Source organism: Aquila chrysaetos, chromosome 5 (assembly GCF_900496995.4).
Source record: "Aquila chrysaetos chrysaetos chromosome 5, bAquChr1.4, whole genome shotgun sequence".
NCBI classification, from domain to species: domain Eukaryota; kingdom Metazoa; phylum Chordata; class Aves; order Accipitriformes; family Accipitridae; genus Aquila; species Aquila chrysaetos.
The window spans coordinates 34,115,739-34,137,963 of NC_044008.1; the positions used below are offsets into that span (position 1 = coordinate 34,115,739).

The window sequence follows — 22,225 nt, forward strand, 5'->3', positions numbered from 1 at the left end:
CGGATTTTCTCAATATCAAAGGAATATGATATTCAGCTCTTTGCCTGAAAACTCCTTGTATAGACAGCATGAAAGATCAATTGTTTACAGTTTTGTGCTTGTGAAACAGACAAAGCAAAGAAAATTACTATAATAACCAAGCTTTATGAAAACAGATCAGTAACGCATAACGCATTCAATTACATTAGCTTTTGTTTATGGGGAAAATAGCTATTTTCTTGTAAATAAATGAAATAAGGTCACTGTTCCAAAGCTAGATACCATTCCCATGTTATTAAATAGATAAACAGTCACAAATATTATTATTCTTTATATCCAGGCCATCAACATTAAAGTAGCTATTTTACTTTAGATGTGTGAAGTAGTGCGGTGTTTTAATATAGTTTCACTTAATACTGTTTCATCAGTTCAGAGTGTTGCATTTGCATCTTTCCTGAGTGTGCTGGATTTGGGTGCTTTTTTTTCCCTGAGTTATCAGAATTTTTGCTTGTTCTTTTTCTTTATTGTCAGGGAACAAGTTATTTCCTTTTTACAACCCATATAGTTTTAGAATTAGCATAATGGTTACAGTATACATGGGAATTATGTACAATCTAATTTACAATGATCAGTCATATTAAGGAATACAAGGCATACACATACTTTTCCAGCTGAGGCTCTAAAGCAGCTTGTAGGTTACTTGTAGGTTGGCTTTTCTTTTTTAATTTGTTTTTTTTTTAATTGCAGAGCTTCCAAGGACACAGACTGATTATGAAAACAGTCTGACCACAAAGATGTTCTTGTTCCAGTTTGTCAACTACTATTCTTCATGCTTCTACATAGCCTTCTTTAAGGGTAGATTTGTAGGTCACCCTGGAAATCCGGTTTATTGGCTAGGAAAGTATCGCAATGAAGAGGTAAGAATGCATGCAGTTAGGCATGCAGTTAGGCATGTATAACATAGTTGTACATATTTAACACGAGGCTTCAAAAAGTGACTGCCTGCCAAGCCAATTGCCTCCTTAGTAACCCCTAGCATAAAAGAATATGCCACGAGACCAGTTGCACTTACAAATGTATTACATGTAGCCAGACAAGCTTATTTTGCCATGATCCAGCAATCTGTGAATTGGCACATGGGAAGGGGAAAACATCAGTAGAGGCATTCCTATTCTGCTGGGTGACCCTCGCCTGGTCACAGCACAGTACAGACCTGCATGACTTCACCTGGTATTTCACTCTTTCACTAGTGTCCTGTCAACCTATCATATGTGACCATACATGGCCTGGAATTGGCTTTTGCATACCTTACTGGAAAGGTTTGCCTAAATAGTCTTCTTGTATTGCTTTAAGAAATGTGCTCATAATAAACCAGGAATGCGTTATTTTAAATGCTTCATCCATGCCTGAAAAGTTACCCAATTACAAAAATTTTTCCTGTCTCTCCTAACCTTCAGTGTGATCCAGGTGGATGTCTCCTCGAACTCACAACTCAGCTTGCCATCATAGTAGGAGGTAAAGCGATCTGGAACAACATTCAAGAAGTGCTTCTTCCGTAAGTTGAAGCTATTAAGTGATCTGCTTTTTCATATTTGAAAGATACTGCTTTTGCTTGATGTGTTCATGCATTTGGTCACTAAATTTGGTAGGTGCGTATTGTATTCTAAAAAGCATCACAGACTAGTTTTTTGGAGCCTTTTTAGACAGTTTGGCTGTTTTCGGTCTGGTAGCTCTGAGCTCCTGTCTCTGTCGTTCTGTTTGATTTGAGTTGTAATCAGAAATGCTTCCTTCCTCTGCAAATCAGACTCAATGTGTTTCGGGTTGGATACTTAAAACTAAGGTTATAGAAGCTCTGAAACTATTAAACTAAAAACTGTTGCTTAATATTGAGTAGATTGATTTGTTGTTATACATTGGGCTTTTTAAAGTCATGCATAAGTTACTAATTTAACTCATTTAGTTTTACAGTCGTATTTGACATTCATAGTGCCTGTAGGTTCTCTTTCAGTGGGGCAGATCTCTGGAAGGTCATGTTTTAATGTAAACAATAACCAAAGTGCTAATCACGAATGCCCTCCATTTAATTTAGGTTAAGATACTATCCAGGACTCTGTTCCTTCTCCTAGGACTTGTTCTTTATTTTATGCTGATCAGTGGCTGTTATGTTGCTTGGAGTAGGGATCTCCCAGTTTACTCATGCCCTCCTGAATGCCATAATCACCAGCCCATGGCATTGTATTCCCTCTGGCTGTGGTTCTTCCAAGCCCATGAATTGTGCTCCTTTGCTGCACTCTCTTCAAAGCATGTCATAAATACTGTGTAGGGTTGAGGCTAGGGTGCTCTGCTGAGATACGGTGCCTCCCCAATGCTCTGTATATGCTGCTGGTTGCAGGATGGACCTGTAGACCCATCCTTCTCTTCAACATCTTCTTTTAGCTGGGGAAGGGTCCCTAAACTGAGCATGCCTGCAGATGTCAGCTCCAGCCATAAATGACTGACTCCCCCTTCTGTGTACAGGAACTACATTCATCTGACCAGAATTTTGAATTCACTTCCCAGGGTGACAAGTAACATTTAGGTGTTGAAATGCTGAGTATCACTTCTGCATCTGGTTCTTAACTGCTCCCTCATTCTGCAAGTATAAAAAGAATCATTTTGGTTTTTTCTCTGTTGATAGACATTTGCCCCCACCTTCCTTTTTTTGAATATGGTTCTTTGACTGCTGAAAATGGCTACTGCCAATTCATCAGTTTTCTTAAATTCTTCTGCAAGCCTTTCAGATGAGATCAGCCTCACTTCAACGCCTGTGAAGGTGAAGGAGCAGCTAATCCTGGAAACTGTTTCCAGGCACACGAAGGACAAGAAAGTCATCAGAAGTAGTCAGCATGGTTTCACCATGGGGAAGTTATGGTTGACTTGGTCACACTCAAAGAGTTGTGGTCAACAGCTCTATGTCCAAGTGGAGACCAGTGACAAGTGGTGTTCCTCAGGGATCACTACTGGGTCTTGTCCTGTTTGACATCTTCGTTAATGATCTGGATGAGGGGACTGAGTGCTCCCTCAGCAAGTTTGCTGATGACACCAAACTGATAAGTCAGAGGGTTGTGCTACCACCCAGAGGGACCTTGACAGGCTGGAGAAATGGACTGACAAGAACCTCATGGAATTCAACAAGAGGAATTGCAAAGTCCTGCACCTGGGGGCCACCCAGCTGGAAAGCAGCTTGACAGAAAAGGGACTGGGGGTCCTGGTGGACACCAAGTCGAACATGAGCCAGCAAAGTGCCCTCATTGCAAGGAATGCTAATGGTATCCTCGGCTGCATTAGAAGGACTGATGCCAGCAGGTCAAGGGAGGTGATCCTTCCCCACTACTCAGCACTGGGGAGGCCATACCTAGAGTACTGTGTCCAGTTCTGGGCCCCCCCCCAGTACGAGAGACGTGGACCTACTGAAGGGTCCAGCAAAGGGCCAGAAGGATGATGAAGGGACTGGAGCACCTCGCATATGAGGAGAGGCTGAGAAAGCTGGGACTGGTCAGCCTCCAGAAGAGAAAGATCGGGGGGGATCTCATCAGTGTGTACAAATACCTGAAGGGCGAGAGTAAAGAAGAGGGAGACAGGCTAATCTCAGACATGCCCAGTGACAGGACCGGAGGCAATGGGCACAAACTGAAACACAGAGGTTCCCTCTGAACATAAGAAAACACTTTTTCACTGTGAGGTTGACCAAGCACTAGCACAGGTTGCTCAGGGAGGCTGTGGAGTCTCCATCCTTGGAGATACTCAGAAGCCATCTGGACGTGGTCCTGGACAACCAGCTCTAGGTGGCCCTGCCTGAGCAGTTGGGGTTGGAGCAGATGACCTCCAGAGATGCCTCCTAACCTCAACCATTCTATGATTCTGTGAATTTTGTGATCAGAAGGAATTAATCTGTCTAACCACAGGCCTACATTTAACTCAATTTTTTGTTACCTTGTATTTTACATGTCATTCAGCTGTACAACATAAGTATAAATCAGTATGATTCTGATATATTGCCCTTTCACACTCTTATTTATGGTTGTAAATAACCACTTTCAGGATAAGGCAACAGAAGATTATGCTCATGTTTGAAGGAAATTTTCAGTAATTCAAGAATAACTATATCCACTGTTCAAAGCTATAGCAGCACAAATGTCAATTTTTTCCATTTACTGAACTTTTTAGGTTATTTTACCAATGTTAGTGGTCTTTTTCTCCCTGGCTGATAGTTGGGTTAAGAATCTAATCGGAAGATACTGTGCAGCTACTAGATCAGAAAAAGTTGTTCCACGCTGGGAACAGGACTACCACCTACAGCCCATTGGAAAACTTGGACTGTTCTATGAGTATCTTGAAATGGGTAAGTAGCAGTTTAGTTTGGATTCCCTACCACTGCTGGATACAAACATGCTCTAAAGAAAATCTTCATACAAGCAATGCTTAATAAGTGTATACAGAGGAGACATGAATGTTTTCCAAGAAAAGTTTTGATGAGCCATTACAGGTAGTTTTGCAAGCTTTTATTAAGCAGCTAAGCCTCAATCCAATTTATAAGTAGGAAACAGCATGTGACTGACTGTACAAGGAGGAGTATTGCCGCTTCTTTGCCCCATCCTCCAAGAAATGCACCCAGAAGTCAGACCGCTGCCATGTTCTGGTGTTGTACAGCAGAGCCCTGCATCGGACTGCTCTGCCGGGGCTCTGCAGTCACCAGGACTTGCCACTGGCCTCCTGGGAGCTGGCAGAGCTCCGGTTTGTTGCTACAATCCGTTCTGTCACAGCATTGCCAGCGTACTTGTCGCAGGACTCGGACACCCATAAGATGATCGTTAGTCCAGGCTTTGCAGCACAGCACTGAGACAGATGATAGTCATTAGATTTCCAGGTCTTCATGATGAAGACATAAGAAAGAAATGGATGTTTAAATACCCAGAATAGTTCCTCTTGGTGTGTTGTGACTTGTCACATTTTCCTGTCCCCTTCACCTAGCAGGTTTTTTCAGTACTGTTGTGCTCCTATCTTCTCATACATAAGATTCACTAGGAACTCGGCTACTCTTTCTTGTCTCTATCTCTCCCACAGCTGAAGTATATAAAGTATACGTGCTCATCCATGCTTATCTCCAGTAAGTGAAAGCCTCATCGATGTATGTAACCTCTCCCTTTGACAGTTATACAGTTTGGCTTTGTCACTCTGTTTGTGGCATCGTTCCCCCTGGCTCCTCTTCTGGCTCTTATTAACAACATGTTGGAAATCCGGTTGGATGCGTGGAAGCTGACGACCCAGTTCAGGCGCATGGTTACACAGAAGGCACAAGACATCGGTGCTTGGCAGCCCATCATGCAAGGCATAGCCATTCTGGCGGTGGTCACCAATGTAAGTACGGTGCCAACAATTGCAAAAGACAAAATGCCTTCACTGCAGGTGTTACATCCAAATGTAGGAATGCCACGTGTGGCAATGTAGCACTTAAATGATCCTAAATGAATTACGAGCATCAGTCCCTTAAGACTTCAGCCCCTGTGAAATAGGCTCTCAGTTACTTTCCAGATGTTTTGGAAACAGAATATGGGTACTGTCTAAAATATTAGATCTAAAGAAAAGAAATTTTATTTAGATTTGCTAGCCTTCAGAAGAATCTGTTACATATGAAGACTATAGCACATCTTTCTAAAATTACAGCGCGTACTATAGAGACCTTTTCTTAGCTGTAGACAGTCTACAGCTAAATGCATGATTTTTGAAAAAAATAGGTTGCAGTTTAGCTAAGTTATAATTGATTGTGGTTTCTAATTGTTACAATTCTTATGGTCAATGCCTTCATGTTTGAATTTGGCTTTAAGCAATTTTGCACTTAAAACAAATTCAGCTTCTTTCTTGTGTACTTAAAAATACAATGTGTGCTCAGAATTGCAGCACTTACCGTTTGAGGTCAGAATGAATTTTCTGAGAATTTGCAAATTAATCTGTTTTTCAGTTGGATTTAAAATTAATTTTAAAAGAAGTTCTTTAAAATATTTAGAAATTTTTTTCTGATGAATATACTCCTAACAATGAAGTTCAGACCTTTCAAATTTCCCATGTCATTAATTTACCAAGATCTCATACATAGGCTGCATTGTGGGGAGAAAAATAATCCCTTGGACTTTACCACTGTGAATTATTTGATTGCTTATTCTTAAACAGTAGCTAATATGTATTATCTTTCAAAAAACTCTCACTGCTGGCCTTTCTTAAAAGAGCAGTGACCACTGGTTTCCTCTGCAGGGACAGTAACACCACAGATTGTCCATGGTTAATAGCCTTTTTCAACAGGGTCACCATTTTCTGCTGTTATCGGTGAGATCAGGGATCCCTTCTGACACATTTAAAGGTAGTCACTTCCTCCAGGACCTCGCCCTTGCAGCAACAGCACCTTATTTTCACTCAGTAGGAGTTTCTGGCGAAAGCAGTTGAGTCTGAAGACAAGAGTTTATCTTAGCCCGAGCTTTCATAGGAGGCCCTGCCTATTTGGAGAATGGTGGACTTTGGGTAAGAGGAGGGAGATGGAGCTGAGCACTCTACTATAGTTACTAACTCAATAGTTTGGAGTTACTAACTCAATAGTTTGGGAACTTATTGCAAGTAAAAGAATAATTCAAATTTAAATAAGGACACGAACTTATATCCCTGTATCTCAGGCACCTTCTATAGTCATTAGGTGCTTGGCTGGTCTGGGGTTTTAGCCCCAGGAGTTCTGCTTTACAGAAATAATATAGGGGTAGGTATGTGCACCTTCTTTTCCCACACCCAGATGAGTGTCCCTGCATATTCCTCTCTCTTTTTTCCCCCTACTTTAAGAAGTCTTTGTTTTGCCCCTGGAAGGATGAGGTTATTTTTGAAGAATGGATAGATGAGCTTCCATGACTTGACTGCCTATTGGGTTATTATCTTCTCAGTAGCTTGTTTTTGTTATTTTGGGGGCTGGAGGTGGTACCATATAGAAATAGGAGTCCAGGGTGGATTTCAGTGATTAGGAAAATTTTAAATGTCAGCCTTAGCTACCAGATGTATTTTCAGGTATTGGAAGGTCTCCCAAAATGGCCATTATTCTTGTTCAGAACTTTATTTTGCACTATAGCAATTCAACAGGTATGGTAAACATAGCTAGGATGTAGAGAAGAGACTCAGGAGGACATAAAGGCAGAGAATTAAGCACAGAGAAATGTCAGAAGAAAAAAGGGAGCTTGAGGATGGAAAATTTACAAGAGAATCTGGGAGACAGACAACAAGCTTGAGCATATGCTCCATCTGTTTCACACTGCTATGCTGAGGCAAGCCAAACATAAATCCAGCTGTTCTATAGGCATGTGAACATCCAAAGCCTACTACTAAATGTGGTGTTAAAATTAAAAAAAAACCCAAACTGATGCAACTTTGGTAACACATGTTCAGATTGTTAGAAATGTCAGGTGACGCCAGAGATACTTTGGGGCTCTTTTGGTCTAGTGCTTGTGCAAAAGATTGTTAATGATAACTCTCCTAGCAAGTGATGCAAATCCCAACAGATAATGCAACTTCACAGATGAAACATAGTTTCATCTAGCATAGCTAGAAGTAGAGGCAACATTATTGGTGCACCAATATCCTCTTTTGAACTATGCTGCTAGAAAACTTATAAAATAAAAGGCAAAAAAGTTTCTGGTGCCCTGGAAGAAAAACAAATATGTTATGCTATTGGATGAGCTAACTGTCTTTCCCAGTCAATCCAGCTGGATCTTGTAATACCACTATGAAATTAAAAGTTGTATATACTTCTTAAGATTACTTTAAAATATTGTTGCAAGTACCTTAGTCATAGTCCTTATGATACTCAGGGCAGAGTTAAAGTGCCCTTGGTGGCCTCAGGGTGACTCAGACATGTGTAGGCTTCCGTTAGAAATGTATTCCTGCCCTGCTTTCTGCAGAAAAATGACCCAGCAATAGGTGTCTGTCACTACCCAGTCACAGCCCACCTGAGGCTAATCTGACCTTTGCAACTTTTTTCATTCCAAATTCCTCTTTATGTGCTACACCCCTCAAGGCATCGCTGAAAACATGGAGTCCTCGATGTGCAAACGTGTATTTACAACTTGGTTTTACTCTCTGTTCTCCTTGACAGGCACTCAATCCCAATGTTCATGTGACTGTTAACTGCAGGCATGTTTCTTTTAGAGTCACCCTTTTTGGAGGTCTCGCGTCTTAGTTAATGCCAGTGTGAGTGCAGTGCATTTGCCGCTGACATCGGTGGGGCTATTAGCATGCAAGGGGCACAGCACCAGAGACCGTCACGTTCAAAAGGCCCTGCTGCAAGTGTTGTAAGGACCTCGAAGAGATTGGTATTTCTTGCTAATGAAGTGTGGAATATAAAGCCATGTACTAGAGCAAATGCTAGAAGCAGTTTTCTTCCTTTAAGTAGGTTTTTTTCTTGTTTGACATGCAGGATCTAAGACAGGTCATCAGTCTTTCCTTTACCATCCCTGCCTTGATTTTTCCTTAGTACACAGAAACTGCTTCTTCTCTTCTATGTGACTTCTTACAGCTGATTAGACTTGGGTAGTATGTCATCTTCTCCTTCATGCATTACCTTTGTAATACCTGCTAGTAACGTGGAAGCAACTTTTGCACAAAACTATCAGTTTTGAGACTTGCCGCTCAGGCACTGGACAAGTTATTGCATGATACCAAAGCATCTGTTGTTGATTTGAAGCCTGATTTTAATTAGTTACGGTATAAATGGAAACCTGTGTGCAGTAAAGCTTGGGAAGTAAAGAATGTGCTATTTGTTTGTAGTTCTCCAGTGCAATACTCTGAAATGCGGCCCATAATTCAGGAGGAAAAAAAACTTTTCCTTTGAGAGGACACCATAGGATTAGCTTTCGTATTTCTGTCCTTGCAGCTCTCTGGAGCACATCTGGAGATCATTCCAAGAGAAGGAGGAGAGTGAGACAGGGTTCAGATTTAGGATGATGAGAGACCTGGGGCCTTGCAAAAAAATTCAGTAAGAGCAAATATTAAGTTGTGTAAATACCATATTCCAGTATCTTTCTAAATGATACAAAGAAGCAGCATCAAACTCATTTGGTCCAAAGGGAGAAGGGATTTTTTTGCCTTACTGTTCAGTTGCTATTAGTTCATCTATGGTCTGACTGGATGAGCTAATGAACAGAAAGAAATTATATTTAACTAAAACTTTCTATGCTTGCACTTCAGCTAAAAACAGAGTAATTTAGGTGTGAGGTCGTCTCCCTGCAACTGCAAGACACCGTAATATATATTTCTTGTCAGCCAAAAACACCTACTCTGCATGTAAATATAAACAACACATAATTTTCACTTCATTTCACACTGGCATGTAATGCTTAAAAACAGTTTTTAAAAGTGCATGCCAACTAAATTTGATTTAAGCCAGAGTACAGTACAAAAAAAAAAAATCTTATCCTTGAAAATTTTGAACAAGTTTATTTTAGTCTTAGGACGCCTCCCTTTTCTTTCTTATCAGCCAAATTAACCTTCTTTCAGCTGAACTCAATTGTAACAATATCCTGGAGAACCAAATATAGGTCTTGGACCACGGTCTCAAAAGTATTGTTTCTGCAAACTAGAGTTTAGCTTCTCGGGTGCTTCAAAGTAAGCCAGCTCGAAAGGTAAGCCATTGGGATAGCGTTCATCCTTTGGCAGTGGTGCTACTTGAGGTGGGGTGGGTCTTTCACCCTTTTCAACTCACTGCCCTTTCCCTTCCCTGTCTTTTCCCCTTGTTGCTGTCTCTTGTGTTGTGCTGGCACCAGCACTTTGACAAACGTACGATGAACCAGACCAGGGAACGGATCCAGCGGGGATTCCCAGCCAGATCAGCACCACGATATATCTGGCATGAGTGATCAGCACAGGGCATGAGTGAGCTGCTAGGGCAGAGGCAGGTTGTTTTACCTAGAACTGCAACTGTTTTACCTAGAACTGCCACCAAAGCGTTGTTTGAGGAACTGTAGAAGAGGTGTCCGCATTTTTTTTCATCCTTTCTCCCCTTTCCCCTTCCTTTTTTCTACAAGTGTCACAAATACCTCCTCAGGTCGGGGCTGTCTTGCTGGGAATGCTGCGTGAAAGTGGACAGCTTTTGCCCCATCTCATGAAAATGAAGAAATACAGACTGCATGAATCGCAGACTGGCATGGGGGGAATAAAATACAGATGTTAAGCAGCTCTTCTGCTCCTCTGTTACCCATTACTGCTTAACTTTGCCCCTTCCTCTGTCCCATGCCTTTCCTATGGTTTTTTTCTGCCCTTTTTATGCCTAAACCTCCCTCCCCTGATCCCATTAGAACTCTACTTCACAAGTCTCTCCTCTATGTCTCTGCCCCGGTTCTTTCCATCCATGTTGTCAACTGCTTTTTTTCCCCTGTCGTGGGACAAAAGACTTCTTTTTCAGCCAGAGTGCAGCTCATCACTCCTTCCTAGGTGCTAGGCACTCAGCTGCAGATCTTGCCAGTGGAAAGTCTTCCTCACAGGGAAAGCTTTTGAATTTGCAATAGCAGAGGAGGAGATTGGATTAAACATAGTCAACCTGTCCTCCAGAATAGGATGTTTTGGGAAGTTCATGAGTTTAGAAAAGACTTCCCAGAACAAACCCACAGATCCAATTTCCTACCCAGTTTGGGACTAGCAGACTGAGTAGGACAGGGACTCTCTTGGGAGCAAGATAAAAACAAATGGTCACGTCATATGTAAAACAGCACTATGCAGCTGCTATTAAAAAAATTATCTTGGCATCAGGAGCAGTTTCCACATGTACTGACATTGAAACTTAAGAGGCAACAACTGCCAAATGAATTTGGGCTGTCTAGCACCTCAGAAAGAGTGGGACATTTCTAGGGTCAGAGGTGAATCAGCTATATAGATAATTTATTTAATTCCTTTACTCAAACCTTAGGGTTCCTGGTGAAATTTAATTTTCTATTACTGAACGACTCTTCTGTTGTTTCCACAAGTTTCATCAGGCAGGATTTCTTTAAGCATCTCGTAAGTACATCTGATAGCAAGTACGTTTGCTGAAGGTTACCTTAGAGTAGTTTAAAGTGAGTTTGGCTGCTGACCTCCACTGCATGCTCCTGAGGGAGAATGTGTATTATAGTATAACTTTTTTAAGGCATCCAGCAGAGCTAGCGTAATTTAAAAACCGTACAGAGTGCACATTCCAGAAAGAGATTGTTTTATGCCCATGAGTGACTACGTGCTCATTTACAGAGGGAACCACTGACTGGAAAAGCACATATTTTCTATTTTTAGCTCATATTGTAACTTTTGAGGTACTACGTATATGGCAAAGCCATGCATATTAAGGCTTATTTCTTAAATGCTGCTTTGGCTTTTTGTCTTCTTTTTCTGAAATGCAGGCTATGATCATTGCTTTTACATCTGACATGATTCCTCGCCTGGTTTATTACTGGTCCTTTTCGGTCCCTCCTTATGGGAGTCACAGCAGTCACACTATGAAAGGGTATATAAACAGTACACTTTCTGTCTTCAATATATCAGACTTCAAGAATGCAAGCAAGCCATTTTCCCCTTCTTGGTTTGGGAACCAAACGACATGCAGGCAAGTGTCAAATAACCATTCTTTTCCAATGACAAAAATAAATACATTTTTTTAATATCTAAATCATCTAATTCAGTTAACAGTATACAGTAAGAAATGTTAAAACACAGTAAAAGCCAGCATATTTTGAATGGCAGAACTGAGTGGAAGTATTCACCCATAAGTTTGTGCTACTCAGAAAATTCTTACTGTATTTTGGTTTTCTTATTATTGATAGTCTTCAAAAAAAAACACTTTTAAAGTTTTATAAGTAATTCTTAATACAGTGGCAAAAAAAAAGGACATTTCAGCCAAATATAGCTTATTCTGCAGATGTGATTTTACCCATTACTGTCGTTATGTGCAGCTAACTGTTCCTGGATGCATTAAGCAGGGACATGTCTTGCTCCATCCTCTGGCCACAGTGCCGTACTGCAGAGATGCCTGAGACTAGTTCCTGACTTTCCTACCTTGCTTTCAGATACCGGGATTTCCGCTACCCTCCTGGCCATCAGCACCAATATGAGCATAACATATACTACTGGCATGTCATTGCAGCCAAGCTGGCTTTCATCATTGTCATGGAGGTAAGTGTACGGAGTTTTGAGCGTTACTTATTTAAACTTCTCTTCCCTCCATGCAGAAAATCCTTCAAAGACATTCTGTCCAGGTATGGCTATCAGAGCTGGTGAGGTGTGCTAGCATGGGCAAGAGCTTGGGAGATGTAAATTAAGTGTAGCACCGTTAGAAAAAGAAGTCTCTGAAGTCATGACATCAGCTGAGGATTGCCCCTGTTTGCAGTTTCTTTTCTCAAGAACTGTAAAATTATTTTTAGTATCAGAAATAGAAGGGACAGTTACAGTAAAAATATTTTTACATATACTTAGAGGAAGTTTGCACACAATCTCATGAATACATATACATAATACATGTGCGCTAGCAGTGTGAAGTCTATAAAGACGGTCACTGCAAGAGGTGAGTCTCTAGATGAGCATCAAAAAGCAATTGCTCCTTCCTCTGCAACTACAGTCTGGGCTTATGAAAGATGGGAGTCGGTCCAACATGAAGGGAGAGGAATATTAGGTATTATTTCCTTATAAAATCTACTTAGGTCTGGATCCAGGGACTAAAGTCATCAGAAACATGCAACTGGTTAGATCAGAGTTCCCATAGCAGAGAAAACTCCGTTGCCCCAGAGTCATTTGAACAAACCTAAAACAATTTTAAAAGAAACTGTAACCACTATTTCCATGCAGGGGGGGAAGCACTGGGTACCAGGGTTCCCCCACAGCAGGCAGAGAAGTCCTTGTTAAAATCAGAAATAGAAAATCAGAAATTCCTGTTTATCAGACAATTATTCTATTCATTAGTCATGTCTGCTTTTTAAAGTACTGTTCCACTGTGATAGATACTGGTACAGAACCAGCTCAGAGTCTTAAGAGGTAATGTGACATTTCATTTATAATAATAATAATAATGTCCTGTTCAGCCTGACTGATATTTTTTCATTTTCACCTTCCCCAGCATGTCATATACTTTGTGAAGTTTATTATTTCATATGTAATTCCGGATGTATCACAAAAGACCAAGAGCAAGGTCAAACGAGAGAAGTACGTAACACAGAAACTCTTGCATGAGAACGATCTCAAAGTTGTGAAAAAAACCATGGGGAAAATAGCTGACAAAATTTTCAAAGGAGTAGATAGCGCTTTCCGACCGAAAGCTGAATAAGTACTTTTTTATATGGAATAACAGTATTTAGCCAACTAATACTTGTCCAGATATTACCAATAGGTAATCAAACACTTTGGATTAATTCCTTTTACTAAACATTGTTTCTTGCAACTGTTACCTGCTCATTTACCTGTTTCCCTTGGACATATGCAACCACTGCGACTCAGATAAGAGGTTTTTTTAAACACTTTAGTAGGACATATTTTGTTAACATGTGAAGATGAAAATTATTTATCATCTTAAGAAAATGCAGATTAATTCCCAAACACATAGAATGCTTTATTTAGGCATCACCTATTAGATCTCTTGTTTGACTTGAATAAAACCTTAAGAACAAGAATGATTTGTTGTTAATTCTACCATCACGTTTTCTGAAGGAGTTTTGATTGCTTGCTAATGCAAACCCCAAATATAAAATGAAGAGGAAAAGCCAAAACATGAAGGAAAGAGAAGGAAAATGCAACTCAAAATCATGTTGTTAAGCCATTGGAATTGACATAGTAAGCGTTGTTGTGTGCTACACTGAATTAGCTATGCATACTGAGACTTAAATGGATAACAAGATATTTCAATTAATCATGGACTTGGATCACAAGAAGCAGCAGGACTGTAAGCCCATCCTGTTCATCAATCTCTGTGTAAACAGGAGAATTGCCTTTGAAATCAATGCGTAAAAACTAACTTTACAGCACTCCAAGTGAGTAGAAGCCTCAGGCATTTTATCTTTCCCCAGTCAATGTACTTTCATTAGTTCACTTGCCCATCCTGCTCTGAATGACCATAGCCTTGAAGGTCTCCTACCTCTAACAGTAATGAGTGTTAGAAGTCTCCTCATGTACAAAATCAGTATTTGTGGAGGGCTGTCTTTTGCATTTCTCCCACCCCAGAGGCACCGTGCTCTTCCCTGAGATTTCGACATAGGAAGAATGTGCAGCTGGACCTGTTGTGATACAGCATTGCATGATAAAGTGAATTCTGACAAGACCATGAATCTATTGAAACTGGAGATTGCAATAAACGGTTTAATATGCCTTAACCATGTTATGAAGCTTTAAATAACTAGGAAGGATGTTAGAGGTGTGGATACATGTGCTAGAGCCATCAGTCATCTTCAAATTAGGCTGCAGAGCTGCTTGGCTATTGGCTCCAGTTGCACGCTGGGAGTTAGGGAATTACAGATTAAGCTTGTATGTAGAGCTCCTCTTTGTGTCTGCAGCAGTGATATTCCAGATTATTAACTTGCTTTGTCTTTCAACAGTTTTAGTGGACCAATTTCTACAAATTCTGAAAACCAAAATCCTGTTAAAAAATCAAAAGTATGCCTGTACTCTGTAAGCCAGGAGATTACTGTTGTGTTTGTAATTTTGTACTCTTCTTAAATCTAATAGATATGCAGAATTTTTAGGCAGATTATTCATATAGCTTTTTACATATTAAGAAGTTCATTTGCAGAAACTATGTAGCATTTATAAGATGTATTTTATCCCATTAATAACCAGAAGGAATCAAATGCCTGAGTTTTGTAGCAAAACTTCCAAATACTGACTGCTGTGCACCTCAAGCCTATTCTTTGAAACGGCAACATTTAAAACAGAAGAGGTAGCACATGAGGGGAGTCCTTGCAGCAGTCATGATACACAAGCTTTCACTCAGCAAGACTTTGCGTGATTGCATAGAGGAACGCTTGGTTCAAAAATCAAGGAAAGATGAAAGAAAGAAACTCACAGGTTCCACAGAACCACTTGCATTTCTGACACTGAAGGACTGAAGGTTACTTATTATAATGCCCAGAAAACTTTGTGTAGACACCACCTGAAGACAAAAAAAAGACGCAGGACAGAAAAACAAGATAGACCGTAACAATAAAAGACAGTCAACCAGAGCAGCGATAGAACCAGTGCTTCTTTGCACAGGGAATTCTACCCTTTGCCATTTGTGTTGGTTTCGTCAGAATCATGACAAGTCTTTAATGTACCAGGAAGCAAATATAAATTGAGCAGATGGACAAACACTCAGAAGTGTCTAAACAGGGCAGAATTTCTTATCAAAATATATCCCCTCAATACTGGTTTGACGTTTTTCCCAGATCACAGAGCGGTTGAGGTTGGAAGACACCTCTAGAGGTCACCTGGCCCAACCCCCCTGCTCAAGCAGGGCCACCCTGGGCTGGTTGCCCAGGACCATCTCCAAGGATGGAGACTCCACAGCCTCCCTGGGCAACCTGGGCCAGTGCTCGGTCACCCTCACCGTGAAAAAGTGTTTCCTGATGTTCAGAGGAAACCTGTGTTTCAGTTTGTGCCCATTGCCTCTTCTTCTGTCACTGCATAGTATAGCAAACTTCTGTTTAAAACAAATTTTTGTCCAAAAAGCTGCTTCATGGAACAATTTTAGTGAAGTACTCAGGATTTCCCTGTGCAACATGAGTTTGGTTAGAAAGGCCAGTTAGCTCCTTTCAGACTTGGAGCTTTTGATTTTAGCTCTGAGCTGACCCTTCCCCATCTGCAGTTCTGTTCAGCCGAGAGATGCCATTTTCAGATACCCCCATCAATGATCACAGCACCAGTGTGTGCCTTAAATACCTTTTCAGGTGGGGTGTTGGAGGGCTGGGGAAGGCTAGGAGGCATCCTGTGATAAAGGAAAAAAATGCAGCACGAAATGGACCATTTCAGGTCATTATTTGGTCTTAAGGAAGCATTTATTGCCCTCTTTGAGAGGTAAAGAGACTAGGGAACAAAGGAGTTGAGTGCCTTGCCCGGGGTCACACTGTGAGCAGTGGCAGAGCTTAAGGCTGATTTTTCAGGAGTGCCTGGTCTTCTGCTCCTTGTTTGGTTCCTGTGGCCTTTCTCAGTTGCCCCTTTTTACATCAGTTGGCAGCATTTATATTTTGTAGTTTATATTCCTGCCTTTAAAATAATGATTTTAAAAAAATTCTACATCAGCAAAGCGTGTATACCTATGACTTGGGCTCCTCCCATAATAAAATCCTAACCAGCTTCGGGTGTGTTTCTACATTACCATTTTTGTTCAGATCAAGAATGTGCTTTTGAAACTAGTCTTCCACTTGTCTCCACTTTCTGGGCGGTGCTTCCCATCACAGACTGGTCTCGGGGCACAAGGACTGGATCCCTCTTGGTTTAAACTGAACCAGAAGGCACGTTTTAGATATGCACTTAATGGTCTCTGACAGGCACTTAGTCCAGAGAGCTAAAACCACAGCTAGGCTGAAGTGAGCAGTGAGTACTGGGTGGGCATCACCTAGTCAACATCAACTTTTTGCTCTCGTGATTTGCTTCTAAAGTGCCACACTCCTTGCTAATGTAGCTGTAACATTTCATTTCAGAAGACACTATATCAGGAATTCAGTTCAGTTTGCCATATGCACACTGTTATTCACAGCACAGTTCTGAATGAGAGAGAAAGAAGAGGAAAACCAACAGAGTGCCTAATAATTGCATTTTAATAGTTTGATTTAAGCTGTGCAATTTCTGTAACCTCTACCTCCAACTGCTGAAATGTGCTCTGCTTGTACACAGGGAGCTCTGCGGAGGCATCAGAACAAAAGGGGGGGGGGGCAGTTGCCAACATATGAGTATTTGCAACTTTTTTTTTTTTTTTTTAGGCTAGGTCACTTTAATAATATTTAAAGATTTGCTTGAAGGGAAAATTAACATTTGTTTTAAACTATGAATCAATTTTACTTTTTTTTTTACACTTGATATGTAGGCTGGACTCTTACTTTGTACAGATCTGTTGAAGTCAGGGTGAATTTGGACCAGTGACCATTTCGTTGCCTTAACAAGCACCATAAATTGCAGACCGTCGCCACTGTTTTAGACTCTGTGTATGTTGATAAAATTCAGAATGTTAAGAATGTGGTTTTTGTATTTTTTCTAAGAATGTTTGCTATTAGTTTCTGAATATTAAGATGTCTTTATATTTATTGTCATTGAATAAAGTCTATTTTAAAATAACAATGAATCTGATGTTGATTGGCATTGTTTGTTTTTCCATGAACGACACTGCTGCTGCCAAATGCCCCATTTAAATTCTTACAGTGTCATCCCTGTCTAATTTCCATATTGCTCCTCTTTTTCAATCTTTTTCCATTAAACTGTTACTAGTACTGAAATTTATCTCCTGTTTTTTCTGCATCCTCTAGATGGAAGTCATTCCTTTCAACACCAAGTCGATGACAAGGACCATTATGTTCTCATACAAATAAACAGTTTAGGTCTTTATACCCTTTCACTCCTGTCATGATAAACCCTGTGTTATGTTTCAGAGTCATCATTTATTTCTTCATCTGGATCGAGCCTGTGATGCTCCCACCTCCAGGCAGTCCACCCGCTCTGTCTCTCCCTGCCAGCCAGCCATCAGTTCTCTTCTGCTTCTGCTCTGACTCTTCCCCTCTGCTTCGAGGAAACCCTTTTCTCAGACTTAAGAGAACAGGAAGGTTAGAGAGTAATTTTAAACAGAGACCTTCTTTGCACTGAGGTGTGCTGTTTGTTTCCCTTCAGGATTCCCAAGATCTGCTTTCAGTAGCTTTATGATAGTTGTGGAAGGAGAGGTACTACCACTTCCAACTTGTTTTCTGCTGACCAAGGGCTATGTGTCATACAGATGCCAGTACCCAAGCTCCTTCTGCCGCTCTTGCATTGATTTGGCTTTGTCGGAGCGAGAACAAAAGAAACTTCGTGGTGAGGAATAATAAGGGTTATTGTCCTACAAGCAGAAAGATATAGTATCATCATAGGCCAAATCTATATGAGGATGGGGTGTTTTTAAATCGACTGATACATTTAAAACCCTTCAAAGAACAAGCTTTAGTATTTTTCTACTTAGGACACAAATAGCCAAAGTAGGATCTTACTTCTGGTGGTGCCTGCTTAGTTTTAATTTTTTTTGTCACAGCGTGGATGAGTTGAGCTTATTTTGGATAGCCAGTATGTGCCAGATGAAAGCAAGCTGTGCTCTGCCTCACCTGGTACACCCCACCTCGTCACTGCACCCCACCTGCACATCACCAGAGATGTCAGCAAAGGTATCAGCAATTCACACCAAGTCTAGATTTTTCTCTGGTATGCCCACCTGTCATTTCCAGTCTACTAAATAAGGCTGCATTTCCTATACAGGGGAGCAGCGCTGGTGGCTGCAAGTTTTATTTTTATTTGCATTTATATGGACCTCAACCGTGGATCAGTTACAGGTACACAAAACACTGAAAAGATATGGATGTAGTTAGTCATAAATAACCTCCACATGGCTTGGGGCAATACTTGCCTCATAAGAAAATATAGTAACAAATTCTTTCCAGGAACGTTGAAGAAAGTGTTTTTTATTTACATGCTGGAAGTGCATCAAAACAAGAGCCTTTTAAAGTTGCTTTCTACAATTTTTATTGCATTCTGTGATACACCTATCCTGTAAAAGCAATGCTAATCACTGGAATTAAAGTTACAGTTTATCAGTCAGCAGTGATGCAAAGAAATTAAATAATTTCTCTTCCTTTTAGAATGGATTCATCAATTCTCTGGTTATTCCAGGCAGTCCTAGCACAGGGTGTGGAAGCACACATGTGAACACGTATCCTCTACCCTCTTTCAAGCACATGCATACATGCACACACTGATGGGTGTTCTGCCAACTATAAAGAACGTAACTCACGGCCTGCCTCATGCTGCAAGATGCGCTTTTCCAGTAAAGAAAAAAGGCTTCCATCCAATTGTATCAAGATATATTATTCTCTATAAATCTCCAGGCTAATGTAATCTCCTAAATGCTGACGAGAAAGAAAAAGCAGGCAACATAGACCATGGAGAAAAATCCTACTGTGTGCCATGGTGCAGCGAGCACAGACCAACACACCAAAAAGCTATCTCTAGCATATGAAAAGAGAGAGTTTATGGGGGGAGGGGGAGAGAAACTCAAATTCTTAAACTGTGCAACACGAGGGAAATTACAGGCCAACTCTGATAGCATTAATGCAGTATCAGGGGTTTTTTTGTTTTTGTTTTTGTTTTTTTAGCTATTCATGTAGCACCCATGTAAGCCTCTCGTATCGTTTCTCAGCTTCTGGGTGGATGTCACACAACAAGCGGCTAAATAAGCTGTGCTGGGAGCCAGAGCCACCTGCGGCTATCGCCTTACGTCCCCGTTCTCTGGGCTCCCACTTGGTCTCCTGTTACAGCCGTATTGTGCTCATTCATGCAGTCATTTTCTAAACCGGTCTGGCTGCTCAGAGGGAGCAGAGTTACACGTAAGCCTCTGCGGCAAGGCCACTGCAGGACCTTCGCTTGCCAGAGCCTGGCAAGCCCGTGAAAATAGTGACCGATACCCCCAGCCCAGCATTCAGCCCTGAACATCCATCCGCTCCACCGAGGGTCGGTGGCTCTCGGCGTTTGTCACGTTCTTGGGTTTTACGGAGCTGAGAGCAGCCTGGCTACCAAGGGGTCAGCCGGGGATAAGGTTACTCGTCCCCTGAAAATATTTCGATGGCCGTGCCAGCATAAGCAGGCAGGGGCTCTGCCTGCTCCCAGCCACCCCAGGGCGTCGTGGGTGGCTGTGCTGGCCACGGGTGGCTATTGCCGGCCACGGGTGGCTATTGCCGCATGGGTGGCTGTGGCCGCATGGGTGGCTGTGCTGGCACGGGCAGCCTGGCAGAAGGTCACGCCGGGTGGGAAGCAGGGGACGGGGCCAGCCAAGAAATCTATCAAAATGCAACCGAATGTGCTCCTCATCCCACGATTATTTTAATGAGTGAAAAAAAAGGGACTTGCCTGCCTGCCGGAGCTGGTTATCCAGCTGAACGGGCAGGGCTGTGCCTTTAAGGGTCCCCTGCACAACTGCAAACGGGCAGGGCTGGTCTTGGCACCTGGTCTGGGTCCTCTGGATATCTCTGTTCAGGGGCAGCTCTTGTGCCTTGAGCTCACGCTTCACCTGGAGCCAAGTGAATTTTTCAAGTTCCGACGTGCCCTCTGCGTGCTCATAACTTCAACTACATAGAAGATCAAGCAGGCGGCTAAAAATTGGCAGAATCGGGCCCTTCGCCATTGGCTTACGTGCGGTTTTGCAAAGAATACCTCACTGTTATTTCTGAGATAGATTGCCAAAATGTCACCTGGTCTCTGAAAACCCCCGGGATGACCAGGGAGTTTTGTGGCAGAAGCCTGCGGTGCAGCTGGGGACAGAGGTGACACCAGACAGGGGTATCTGCAGGAGATTTTGGCCAGAGGCAGAGGTCACGGGGGCGAGGGGCAACAGCCGCAACCCGCCCCCTCCCCGGGTTACAGCACTGACAGCTATGCTAAAGCAAGAGCTGACAAATTCTTGCCGTATCTGCTGTTAATTAGTAACTACTTTTAGTTAGATCTGGGGAAGGCAAAAACTGATCTGCCTCTCCTGGAGCACCGTATGTCAAGATTAACAATAGGTTATAGACCTGTTACAGTTCACAGCAGTTTTCTTTTAAAGAGATGCTAAAGTATCTTTTTTCTTCTCTTAAAAAGGTATATACGATATGCACATTACATATTATATCACTGTTTTCATGCAGGACTACAAATAAAAGAATAGGGCTGCATTTGTGCTCTTCATAACTTAAGGCTTTAACTGGGAGGCATAAATACAAAAAATAAGCCGAACTGATTTTCTTTCCTTGTCAGCCCGCTCCCATATTTTTTTCCCCAGTGATCTATAAGGGGAAAAAAATGTCACCATCCCCCAAGAGCAGCCATTAACAAATCCTTTCTTATCTTGCAGCTAAAGTAATGACATCTTATTGACAGCGCAGCAGAACAAACAATGTCTTATTGAAAGCTCCAGTGCTAGAGGATTTGGGCTGTCCTCAGGACTTGAGACCAAGTAATGAAAACAGGTTTTGCTACTAAATCAAAGACAATGACTGCTCTAGTTCTCCAATGGCCTTTAGCAGTCCCAGGCACAGAGAAGGTGTGCATAGCTCACCGAGGTATCACCCGCACTACAAACTCAATCAAGTATGGGAACCTTACTACGAGAAGGATGCCCAAAGTAGCAAGCAGTTAAAGTATGATCTACGGCACGTATGGGAACGATGCTGGAACTTTTTCTCACTGCTGTACTTGATGTATGGATGGGCCTGGCAATACAGGTCCATCCATTTCTTACAGCCCGGTTTAGCCTTACCAGAGCCTAAGCAAAGTTATTTGCTAATTTTTGTACCTCATCAAATTAATTGGACCAGCTGAGGACATTTTTGATGACTGAACATGAGCTGGTGATTTGGGTTTTGTTTTTCATGTCTGTGTATGATCTTATTAAAATTATTAATGTACCTTTGTTCTTTAGCTAGATTTTCCTTCTTGTAGGCTCCTCTCAGCATCCTGTGGGTAAGAAGAGATTTTTGCAAACCAGGAATCAGAGTTAGGTCCATTGTATACATATGGCTTTGTAAAGCTGAAAAATCAGTCAGATGTAAAATGTAACTGTGCCTCCCAAATTCATCCAAGCAAAGGGGAAACAGAAATGCAGAAAACAGGTATGTTGTAGAACCGCAGCCCACAGTTTCAATTAATGTAAGCCACCTCTGTCATAGTTCAACCACCCCCTGTGTTCCCAAGCAAGCTTGCCTGCACATTTCTCCACTATCACTTGTGTTCATCTGACACCATGGAGAACTAGCTCAGGATGCGGAACTGGGAGAGACCAAACTAAACCAGTACAAATACTGAATATTCTTCTGCCAGCCTAGCACACTGAACCAACTCATTGCGGGGCCAGATGGACACAATTGCTGGTGCACGGAAGGAGCAGTGCATCACGGCAGGGCACAGCAAGGTAGGACAGCAGCACCCGCTTGGACTGCTTTAAACCCTCATGGACCCGTGTCCTGGATGGGGAGGTGGAAGAGGCAGCTGAGCGGGT

At 41.8% G+C, this 22,225-nt stretch overlaps 1 protein-coding gene across 2 annotated transcripts in view; it reads left to right on the forward strand.

The window, feature by feature from the left end:
- The window catches only part of ANO6 (anoctamin 6), an 83,061-nt gene extending 61,882 nt beyond the window's left edge, over positions 1-21,179 (forward strand). Inside the window, exons 14-20 of one of the 2 annotated variants that reach the window (XM_030015868.1) lie at positions 727-896; positions 1,437-1,534; positions 4,230-4,360; positions 5,171-5,376; positions 11,409-11,611; positions 12,072-12,177; positions 13,115-17,290. In XM_030015868.1, the coding sequence (XP_029871728.1) occupies positions 727-896; positions 1,437-1,534; positions 4,230-4,360; positions 5,171-5,376; positions 11,409-11,611; positions 12,072-12,177; positions 13,115-13,321 (1,121 nt within the window). In that variant the 3' untranslated portion in view covers positions 13,322-17,290. Of the gene's footprint in view, positions 1-726; positions 897-1,436; positions 1,535-4,229; positions 4,361-5,170; positions 5,377-11,408; positions 11,612-12,071; positions 12,178-13,114; positions 17,291-21,082 lie in introns of those variants that run through there. The other variant, XM_030015869.2, reaches the window with a different exon arrangement.
- The last annotated feature ends 1,046 nt before the right edge of the window (positions 21,180-22,225 follow it).